Source organism: Haliotis asinina, chromosome 10, assembly GCF_037392515.1.
Source record: "Haliotis asinina isolate JCU_RB_2024 chromosome 10, JCU_Hal_asi_v2, whole genome shotgun sequence".
Lineage (NCBI taxonomy): Eukaryota > Metazoa > Mollusca > Gastropoda > Lepetellida > Haliotidae > Haliotis > Haliotis asinina.
This window is the reverse complement of record NC_090289.1, coordinates 29,604,343-29,616,585: the sequence shown is the minus strand read 5'-3', so window position 1 is coordinate 29,616,585 and position 12,243 is coordinate 29,604,343. Positions and strand designations below refer to the sequence as shown.

General features: G+C 39.5%; 1 protein-coding gene across 1 annotated transcript; it reads right to left on the bottom strand.

The window, feature by feature from the left end:
• Nucleotides 1-2,076: 2,076 nt before the first annotated feature.
• On the bottom strand, nucleotides 2,077-2,648 carry LOC137298604 (coiled-coil domain-containing protein 1-like). The gene is made up of 2 exons (XM_067830901.1): nucleotides 2,346-2,648; nucleotides 2,077-2,310 (listed from the first exon to the last, which is right to left on the bottom strand). Exons 1-2 carry the CDS (start codon nucleotides 2,646-2,648, stop codon nucleotides 2,077-2,079), a joined length of 537 nt encoding a protein of 178 aa, XP_067687002.1.
• Between the last annotated feature and the right edge of the window lie 9,595 nt (nucleotides 2,649-12,243).

The window sequence follows — 12,243 nt, the reverse complement described above, 5'->3', positions numbered from 1 at the left end:
TGTAGGATGGGTTACGGGTGGTTTGCTGCAATGATGTCTGTATTGGCATGGAGACATGACGTGACATCTTAGTGTTTCACGTGTAGGTCGTCCACAAAGGTGAACACTGCGAGAAACTTATTTGCTGGAAACGGAAGCAAAATCACAATCACTCGCCCACTCACTGACAGACACCAGTTGTAACACCATTACCGCATTAACGATTTACAGTTCCTGTTCTCTGTTAATGACTTTTCCAGCACAAATGCAGACGAGTTATACAGGGGAAGTCATTAATTGACATTTGAAGTACATGTGACACTAAAGCCTCACTTAATATGGCGAATATCCAATTACTTAATATCCAAGGGACGTGGAGATAAAAGGATAAAGGAGAGAACTCGGCATCTCTAAGTGCTTTAATGAATAGCCCAAAGAGGAACGATCATCAATTATCATAGGATGAAGATGTGCCCTTTGTAACATGGATCGTTGCCGATGCATATACTCATTGTTGTGTCCAGACGCAAATGTCTTCAGACCTAGGTGATACATTGAAAAATGCGGCGACAAACAATACTCATTCACCCTAGTGAAGACGAGCACATTTCGCAATTTATTGTTCAGCTCAGACTGCTTTAGAGCCTATCCAAAATAGCCACGGCCCCTTAAGCACATGTCAGTATCTGATATTTTATACCTTATCCCAGACTGTTTGAAATTCTGTCACCGCTATCTCCTATCAAGACAACAGACGGCTTCAAGAGGCACTGTTGAGTTTTACAACCTTTTAATCTGTACCCTGGATGGTAAGGGCGTAATACCACATTACATCATGTGTTTATTACCCTGCCCCAGCTTAACTGTCAGCACAGCTTAAAAGAGCAATCCAAATCTAAGTTCCTTTAGTAAACTACCAGAGCGTATGTGGCACGATTTATTAGTGATTGGAATTAGATGTAGGTAAACGGGAGTTTGGAGAAAATCAAGAGACAAATAAGTTTGGTCCATCCTGTCCTTGGTTCGGCAGCAGTTAATGCAGAAGCTTCACACAGTCTGGACAGTCTTTAAGGATCACTTCCTGGTAATAGACGGGACACAATGTCGGGACATACGGGGGTGGTTTTCATAACTAGATGCATCTCGACTGATAATCAATGACTTTGCATAAAAAGATGTGTGGAAAATAAACATGTTTTTAATACCCAGACTGCAAACGTTTTGCTTGTTTTTGAAAGTAAGCGTTATCATGTGTACTTTGTCTACTGCCGTGTTCTACAATACTTTAGTAACCTTGTATCTGGTGTTCATATCAACAGGTTTGAACCAGTTACAGTGAAACATCCCGTTTTCTTTAACGGCAAAACATCGAGGAAAACTGGTAGGAAAGGGGAAAAAAATAAAATAAATCGATGTTCTTTTTCTCTCCAGTCAGGCCATATATGCCACATTAGTCGTTTGAATTACAGTTATTTGGGAAAATATATTGTCTTTCCATGGAAGTCGATATACGTGGTTGTATCCTTGTGGGCAAAACAGCGAGACGTGGCAACAGTACCGACGTAATTGCAGATGATGCATAATACCAAGGTCAGGGGAAGAGTTGCATAACTTTCGAAATGTTAAAGGTTTTGAAAGAACGAACGTGAGTATCATCGTGTTACACAAAGTACACAAAGGAATTTTCTTGCATCTGCGCATGGTCAGGGTTTTCAGGGTGAAATCACACACTACTGACTGAAAATTGTAAACCTGAAATTCTCATGTTATACTAGTCACCTAACAAGGGGGATAACTGAACGAATAGCTTTGAATAAAATCCATGTGATGATGCATTCTCAAAACATCCATTATTATTGTATCGCCGCTGATTCAATCCCATATATCTCCCAATTTCTACAATCGTAAATTAAAAGTACAGTCCCCCTACTTTTTTAAGAGTATACTTTGAGGTTACACTTCTTATTAGACAAGTCGGAACATAAGAGATACAACCATTGTAAAACGGTTTGCACAATCCATGGTGTTAAGGAGTGAGATGATGTCACAGACACATGGTCATCACATCCATATCGTCATCCACATCGTCATCCACATTCACAACATCATCCACATCTCATCCACATCTTCATCAACACACACACCATCATTCACATCCTCATCAGCAACATCATCCACATCCACAACATCATCCACATCCTCATCCACATCTTCATCAACACCCACATCATTCACATCCATATCCTTATCCACATCCACAGCATCATCCACATCGTCATCCACATCCACACCATCCACATCTCCATCCCCCTCCACAACATCATCCACATCCTTATCAACATTATTCAAATCCACATCTTATCCACATCATCCCCATCGTCATCCACATCGGCATCCACATCCACAGCATCATGCATATCCACATTCTCATCCATATCCACATCATCCACATCCTCATCAATATCCACATCACCCACATCCTCATCCACAACATCATCCACATCTTCATCCACATCCACAATATCATCTACATCCTCATCCACATCCACAACATCATCCACATCCTCATCCACATCCACAACATTATCTACATCCACAACATCATTCACATCCACATCCACATTCACATCTTCATCCACATCGATAACATCATCCACAACCTCATCCATATCCACGTCTAAATCCAAATCCACACCCACAACATCAGTCAGTGTCAAAGAAGACTGCTAAACTTTCATATATCCCTGGTATTGTGTCTTTGTGGGTTTTTTGAGTTTGTTTTGTTTTGAAATTTTCTGAGTGGAGTGTTTTTCATGATGCTCCATAACATCCAACCTAACTGAAATACTTCGAAACGGAAGCATCCGTGCTATGACACGCAATCAACCAAGTCACCAAGCTTGACCAGTCACCCCTTAAGACAAGTATTTGAAAAGCAGCTTGGGACCCACTCTTCTGTCAATGAGTTCATTCCCATTGCTCTTGTGTAGCACGTGACACGTACTATGTGTATCTCGTTTGTCACTCGTGTGAAGCCCGTCCGTCCGTCCGTAGGGCACACATTTCAGGAGGATACTTGTACCTCAGACGGACACGGTTGGAACTGCAACTGGTCACGAGGAGAGTAGTACTACTTTTAGTTTTGTTCTTATTTCCAGGTGCGACATGTCAAAACACATTACAGTACATATACTCAATGAGCGGATTTGGAATTTTCAATATTCCTGGGGCGATTATGTCAATACATGATATGTCATATCCGTTTAGATCCCATATCCTATTTACAATAGGACAACATCGCAGCTTATATTTCAAATGTCCTACTGTAAATACTGGTAAATGTTAAGCATCTAATCCAAAACTAGCAACATGAAGTTAGAAACGGAATCGGGATTCAGGATTGGGGATTCGAATCATTGCATTAGTTCATAAAGAAACAGAACTTCAAGAATATTTCCATATTTGAACCTCAAGTTTGAGTTTTCTTCATATTCACAAAAAATATTCTGATGCGGGATTCAAATGTCGAAACCCGAATGTGAAGAAAAGTCAAACTTGAGGTGGAACTATGGAGAGAAAGAGTAGGTTTTTGTCTTCGGCTTCAAGTTCCGGAACCAGAATGTGAAGAAAACTCAAACATGAGGTTCAAATATGGAAAAGTGCAGTTTGGTTGTTTACTTTCTTAATGTTCCCAGGTTCTCAAGGATTACCTGGTACATAAAAAGGGGTGAATTTCGCCAGAATTTCGAATCAAATTAATTTCGAATCAGTACATGAAAAAATATTCAGATTCGGGATTCGAATTCCCAATCCCGACTCCGTTTCTAACTTCATGTCCCTTCCTAAACTTCTCTCACAGGTCTTAGAATAGGTCATGAGACTATGGGACATTATCAGAAGTGAATCCTCTTTCACTACTTTGCTATCTAAGGAACAAATTTGGTTCATTTGCATTGACTTTGATTTACTCAGACAGGAAGACGGTAAATGGAAAATATCCGCAATCCACAAGCACAATTGCTGATTAATTGCGACCATTTACAGATTCTGGTTTCCTGCAGCAAACAAAACGCGTGTATTTAAATTCACTAGTGTTGACCGACTAGACTGGGCAGGTCCTAGTGTAATCGGCACTGCTTTCAGCAACCGTGCACCGATGAAGAGTGTGTTTATAGTCAGTAGACAGGCGTTCATTAACTCAAGATTCGAGTGCTATTTTTTTTCTGTACGCCCACTATTTTTCGATCAGGAAATCGGTGGCGAGTTACACTCAAGGCTTAACGGATTGCGTTAGAAAGCTGTTGTACATGTGTGTTACACGTGTTTTCGACATGTGTGAGATACACGAACGTTCAGGCAGCTGTGTACATTCATACGCATAATCACCCCACTGTCCCTTAGAAGCGTAAAGATAATATCTGGTTCTGGGCTAAAACTGATCTTCAGCGGCTCTTGCATGTCGTAAGAGGGACTAATGGGATCGGGTGGTCAGACTCGATGACTTGGTTGACAGGTTGCGTAGATGGTTGTTCATGCTGTTGATCATGCTGGATTGTGTGCTTCGAACTCGGTGATTTAGAGCCTGCCACCATATAGTTGGAATATTGATGAGTGCGGCGTAAAACGAAACTCGATCACTCTCCTTGATTCGTGACCTGCTATCGACCTGTGCCCTCTATACATGTTTTCGTACAATGAGCCATGGATTTTAGCGTATAAATAAAATATATCCTATTTTGTCAACAATAAGTAATGAACGACTAGACGCGTGCGTCAACACACTCTTAGCACGATTTATATCCATTGGGCGACTAATGCAAACATATATCGCTGCCCTAGGCTCGGGAATAGGGAAACATAAAACTCCACAGTACATTCTAGATACCAGAGTCAACATGGTTCATGTGATGTACTGCACTCTCAGTAATCGTGATACAGTGGATTGACCTGTAAACACACAGCATCCCCAGATCACGTTGTGATTGTGTAGCCAGCAAGCTGCAAGAACACCCAAGACGTGTGTCAACACACTTCGTCGGGATTGTTTCCTGTTCAGGGCAATTATCCTCCAGACAAAAATCCCTATGGTCAATGTTGACTTACCGGTGACATTCATTTCATAAATGTATCGTTCAATGTCGTTCGTAGTGACCTTGCATCACACTCCAGTCATTACATTAGTTCATTAAGAAACAGAAGAATTACAAAATATGTTAGTAAATTATACCTCTGAAGTATCTGGCGACGAAACTATTGTGTTTAAATTGCGTAGAGGCGGGTGCTTCCACGTGGACAGTACAAGCTTGCTTTGTTTTCAGTGATCGATTCCTTTAACTTTGTAGTATTTCCTTAAATAATCAGTGGAATAATTCTGAGTGGAGTAATCAAGTTCGAGACTTGTCATTCTCCAGCATTGACGTTTTATACTAATAGCTAGCTAATGAAACTGGGTATTGATTTTATGTTATTTTTCGTGCTTGTATGTATTAGAGTGTGATCATGGTTTTAAGCCGCACCATTACCGAAATATCACGGTGAGAAAACCAGAAATGGGTTTCAAATGCAGCATCCTTGTGGGACATCTGGGTGGGACTCGACAATCATTTTCAATGTGGCATGGGACACGCTTTAACCTCTGGGCTATTCCACCACCCCTTTGCATATAAATTATCAATTTGTCGGGTAAATAGGGGTGTTTTACATCTGCAATCTCTGTGAAACTTTGTGTATCGGACGCACTATCGCGTGAGTGGGTGAGTTTAGTTTTACGCGGCTATTAGCAGTTTTCAAGCAGTACCATGGGACACTAGAAAAGGGTTTCGCGTGGATTCAGATATTTAAAACAAGAGACACAGCAAAAAAGGTGTAGGTGATCCTGGCACAAACAGCCTGGTAGGCTATGCATCAGGTGAGGACCGTTTCTCTCTCCATACGCAACCCAGACAGCGAATTCTCACAACTGCAAACACACAGGAAACACTTCCTGAGTCTAACAGTTCAGACAAACCTGTCTGGTATGTCGTCAGTGACATTGCAATGGCATTTTCATAGTTTCATTAAGACATAGTTACAAATGCAAAAACCCTCTTTTCAAATCATCGCAATGGGTATTTCCCAAATCTTTCAAGATGAACGTTATAAATGCCAGCGCAAGAATTCAGCTTAACATATAATTTGATGTCGGACATGAATATCTGTAGATAATTGCCAGTTTCAACCATATCAGCATGACCAAAATCAATACAACCCGAGGATATTTCGTGTCAAATGCAGAAATGAAATGTATCTTTCTCAGAACGTCCACAACAGTTTTTTTAATGGACATAATTTCATATTTTTAAGAACTCTTAATGCCATTACCCGGCGAAAGTTTGCTTACTAGTGCTTTTAATCAGAGAAATTGTTCATTCCAAACCGACATTGGATTTTATCAAAGGTCGTTAAAACAGCGTTAAAGGCACCCAAGCCGTTAAATCTCTCAGTTGTCTGTTGAGATCGTGTCATAGTTCCAACCCATGATTGGAGCTATCGCGACTATGGAATCAAGTTTTACCGTCGTCCTCAGAAGAATGAAGTGCCACGACCTCGCTTAATGTGTTTTCATAATTAGTGTGTTTTCAATAATTATGAATATATTTGAAAAAAAACAATGATTTATCGCCCGTGGTGGCGGTACACAGCTTTAAGTTTGGGTGATGAATTGTATGTAGGTGTGATATCTGATACATGTATATGTATTTGTTGTTGGAAACAACTGATGGACGATGTCCGTTTAGCATGCATGTAACGCTGTAGGTGCTGGTAACGTCTCTGGAGGTGGATGGACACGTCTGACTGTGGGTGTTGAAGATTGCCTCTGTTTATGTGTTTCTGTGTGTTTCTTCGTGACTGGTAATGCGCAGGCAGGCCTTAATCGGATTTGAGGATGGCTTGTTTACAGATTCCCTAGGTAACTAAATCTACTCCGAACTCATACTCCAGAATTCTTGGGATATGTTGATGCAACTCAGAAACAAGATATTTGTTCCCAGCGAAATCAATCATGTTGTCTCCTTTAAAGACTGGTTTGAATATTGCAACGTATTTAAAGTGGTAAACGTCTTTTAATGTTGATCTAACGCCCTTGATCTTAGAGACGTCTCCTAAAGTCCACCATGACTAACAGATCAGGAGACAGCTTTGTGCTGCTATGTGAATAATTACTAATTCAAAATATTTATCCTTTACCACTCTTAGGGGAGAAGGTTCCACGCTAAGAGTCATCTGTGAAACGGAGCCAAAGTAAAGTAACTTGGCACAAGACGTTAAGGAACGTTTTGTAGTAATTCGTGATCGGGGACAAGATAGGTCAGAAGGGGAGCCACAGTTCATTAACGCTTACATAAGATAGTACAACTACACCTTAAACTTCTCTGGCACTTATTTATTGGACGTTTTATACGAGTTAAGGTTAAACACCTCTAGTACAACGGACTATGCTTTTGAAGACATTCTTCCAATTATGGAAATGTTTCTATCATTATAATTTAAGGGAAATCAAACAACAGGATTCTTGTCTTTTGATGCGAGCCAACTATTAAATGAACAAAATTACAGCCTGTAGAAATGAAACTTGAAAACCGCTTGGTGTTGGAGGTATTTGTACCGGAGATGTAATCTTATGTCACATCCTGGCCATGATGGGAATGCCACGTGTTGGACATAATGAGTATGTCACATCCTGGACATGGTGGGTATGTCACGTGTTGGACAGGATGGCAATGTCATGCCTTTGACATGGCGGGTATGCCACGTCCTGGACATGTTGAGTATGTCACGCTCTTGACATGTTGAGTATGTCACGCCCTTGACATGATGGATCTACACGTGCTGGACATAATGAGAACTCCATGACATGTCTACCATAAACTCTCTGCAAAGACATAATCAGGTCTTTGAAGGTGAAAATCTCGATTGGAAATATATTACTTGTGGTGAAGTCTGAAAATGCACATGACTCTTCTATGTCCGATGTACAGACCATGACCACGTGCTACAGACCTTGTCCGGCAGAGAAATAGACGTGTGTGTCACATGCTTCAAACAACTGTCTTCATGTTTGCTGGCTCCATTTCGTATTTTAAGATTTGCGTTGTATGTAACTAATCCCAAGTGCATTCTCTTGCATACAAAAATTCATGATCCCTTGGATATTCGGCTTACACTTAGTCTTCAGGGACGCATGCTTGGTGCAAAGATCGATTGACGGGATTCTGTGTTCAGACAAGGTCAAAACGTGCATCGAATCCAAAGATCGATGTTCATGATGTCAACCGCGGATTTGCTGATCTACAGATCCCTGACAGTTACATTCGGACATCTGACGTAATTTCCATTGACTTACATGTTAATTTAATGTAGCACAAATAATGTTCATGAATGTAATTTCCGTAAGATCCAAGTCATCTTTTGCACATTTGTGAGGAATCATTTTATCTACAATCGCATATCTTCTGTTCAAATTTTCGTTGCTTATTTATCGAATAGTAGCACGTTAATCAATATCTGCATAGTGCCGAGAAGTCCTTCAACATGGCGGCCTATGGAACTGTACTTTATGGAACCAGTTGTAAATTGATAGATGTGATGTCATTAGTTAATTATTAAAACCGAACTGAAATTATGTGTTGCAGAGCAGAGATAATTTCACACTTGCGTGTCAAATTATACAAAGTTCCATTGTCAACTCACTTCATGAAAATTATTTATGCTACACTGAAATAACATGTACTTCTATGGAAATTACGTCAAGTGCCCGAATATAACTGACAAGGGTCTGTATGCTGTTTTATTTTCAGACCACCTTCACACTGTTGAGATTTTGCGGATTTGTGCGTTAATCAGCAAACGGAAAAAAACGATTTGTTGTTTTTTGTTGTATTTTAAACCAGAAATGACCGGATTGTGCGATGTGATACATCACGTTTTACAAATCACAATCGGTTTCAGTGATGATGTTGTAACCAAAAACGTATTTTTGCCAAAGTGTCGAGTTGACTTATTACACGAGGTGATCAAATACTGGGGTTGTTACTGATCGCCATTTTAACTTTAACGTTAAGCTATTCATTTGACATTCTACTGATATCAACAAACTGTTGCAAATGAATAATTCATGTCTTGTCTCGGAGGAGCTGAACAACACCAGTGTAAAGGTATATGGTTACAGGGTTCTTGATTGATTTATCTCATGTTTACATCAATGAACTGCGTTCGGTAACATTAATAACAGCGAAGATCCAGCAATATGAACCGCATGCACGTGTTTATGGGGCATTATCAACATGAGATGGCAACATGAGAAAGTATTCTTATAATAATAATTGTACTTTGTCTGACAGAAAGACACAAGTTATAACGACCACACGTACATCTGGACAAATAGGGGAACATGTATCACACATTGAAATAATATCAGTGGACATCAGTTTGGTCATCGATGTGTTAACGTTCACATTTGCCGAAATTCTACCATGGAAGTATATCAAAAATCTGTAATATCAGTGGACATCAATTTGGTCACCGAGGTGTTAACGTTTAAATTTGCCGAAATTCTACCATAGTAGTGTACACCCAAAATGGGCTTCGGCAGAACAACAGACACAATTTGTAACCTTCAGCTCCATATGTGGCCCCCTGTAATTGAATGTATTTCTGAAAATGAACAGTGACATCGTTCAGCTACAAGTGTAACTCTATGCCAAGGTACCACGTTAGGAGTTAAGCCCTTTTAACCAAAGACACCCAGATCTTTCTCTGAAACTGACAGTTTTCCATTCCGGAAGTTAGACATTATTAGTGTTTTTGGATTCTGAGTCATTTGAATGAGAGGGTTTTGTGGCTCTGCACTTTGGTAATCGAAAATTTATTATTCAAAGTCATGATTTCCATTTGTTGTCTCTGTGTTAGAGTTGTCAGTGTATGGAACACGCATAGCTTTTCTCTTAAAAAGCATGTATAGGACCAATTTTGCATCTTGAGCTTAAGACGATCCATTATCTGGTAGTGGCCTCTACCATTACCTAAACACGAAAGGAGATACTGGCACCACCACTGTCTGAGCCGGAATTTTATCATAAATTGTGAATATCTGAAACTTTGCAAGTTTGTTAAGCCTTTTATTATGTTGTCTAACACTGACGTCTGACCTCTGTAACACTTGGGCCTTTCCTGGTACATTCAACTGACAAAAGGTTATATACATTGAATATCCTTGACAAAGATTTGACAATTAATGACGATGAGACACGATTACGTGAACGTTTTAGAGGCGTATATAATGAGCTCATGTTGTCATTTTCTTGGCAATTTGTAACAAATGAGAGTAAAGTTTTCCTCGCAAAAAGCTCAAGCTAACAAATACTGCTTGAAATAATTGGTCCCTGGACTTAACATCTAACTTGGAGCTTTTAGACACACCAGACATGTCGCCTGTGAAAACGGAGTCAAATGTGCATCCTTTAAGTTACACATCGGAAATATAGCATACCTATCAATTAGGGCGGGTATAGCAATGCTTGAAAATATTCGAACACGAAGACAAACACAGACACATTGTTACACACATTGTAGAACGTACCACAGGGAAACACTGTAATAGAAATCTGTACGAGAAAAACTTTAAAGCAGAGAAACATTTAAGCAGAGAAGCTCTGTAACACAGAAAAATACTGTAACACAAAGAAATACTGTAACACAAAATACTACTGTAACACGGACCTTTGTTACACAGAGACGAACTGAAACATAGGCAACCACTGTAACACAAAACATCACTGTAATATTGAATTAGATTATACATGTTTCAGCTAAGAAATTCGTTTCACAAAGTGCAATTGTGACATTTAAATGTCTCTTTCTTGTTTTTGTTCGTTTCCTTACAGCACGTTGTCAGCACGTTAAATGACCTTTTGCCAAATACGATGAATCTTCAAAGACAGAGCATGATTCAGCTCATCAGTATCTAGGCTGAGAAAATGATTCTTAAAGACGACAATGGCAGTTCACAAAAACGTTTCAACGAAACAATGTGGCTGCTGTCAATGTGTTGGAATCATGATTGAAGTTACGCATTTTTCTACCGCGAAATCATTTATCTAAATATGTATAGTGACACTGTACATCAAAAGCTGTGATAAACATCCTCATCGTGGTTTGCTTTCGGAATCAATGAGTGAGTAAGTGAATTATCGACTTGAACAATATTCCTGTTATAACACGGTGTACCAAGCAAATGTAAGAAGGGAGTATATCATGTTGATCTACTATACATTCATAGTGTGGAATACGACCCATATACACATTGTGTGAGGCTCTGCTGCTAGTTGTAAAAAGAATTGCATCTCTACAGGCTCCGTTCGAATTCCAAATTAATGTACAGAAAAAGCTATTCTCTCATCTCTGCCCGCTTTATGCTATACAGTGTGGACTACGACAGAGATTACCAGTATACATAGTCTTGTCCAGTGTGGTTCAATATTGTGAGGCCTGTTCGTTGTACAAAGGTGACATATCTAATAATAAATATCTACATAAGACTATTCTTTCATTATGAGTCTGAAATGGATCATAACGATGTTATATCGTATACTCTCAATCAGGTGTAGCTGTACCTAAAGATATAGATGGAAGTCTCTAAACTCTCTTAGTATTTCCATGTTTTGGATGTTTGTCTAGGGGGGCGTCTGCGACTAAGGCATATGTAATGACCGAGGTTAACGCTTGAAAAGTAATTCTGACAAGAATACGATGTACAAATTAGAAACATCACCCCAGGGACCTTCGAAATGGTTTTCGCCAAATGACAATTATTTGAAACGGTTGAAATTGTTTAATGAGTATTTAATGAGTAAGTACATGAGTGAGAATAATTTTATGTCGCTTTCTTAGCAACGTTGTACAATCAGAGAGTGTCGTGATACGCTCGAAATTGGTTTCATACACTATACCTGATCATTGAATCATTGAAACAGCATGCCATGCTGCCGCCATTTTACGATGCCACTATATATAGTGCATGGCGTTTTGTTTATGTATATTGTCCGTTTATTCGGTTTTCATAGTCCAAGAGGTTAGTGTTTGAGACAGTACAACATGTTCTCATCAGTACGTATATGAGTGAATATATGTTTACGTTGTATTTTAGCAATTCTGCCTTGCACACTCACCAATCGGTTCTTGTAATCTCAAATTCATGTAATGATATTAATGTAAAGTTTGAAATAA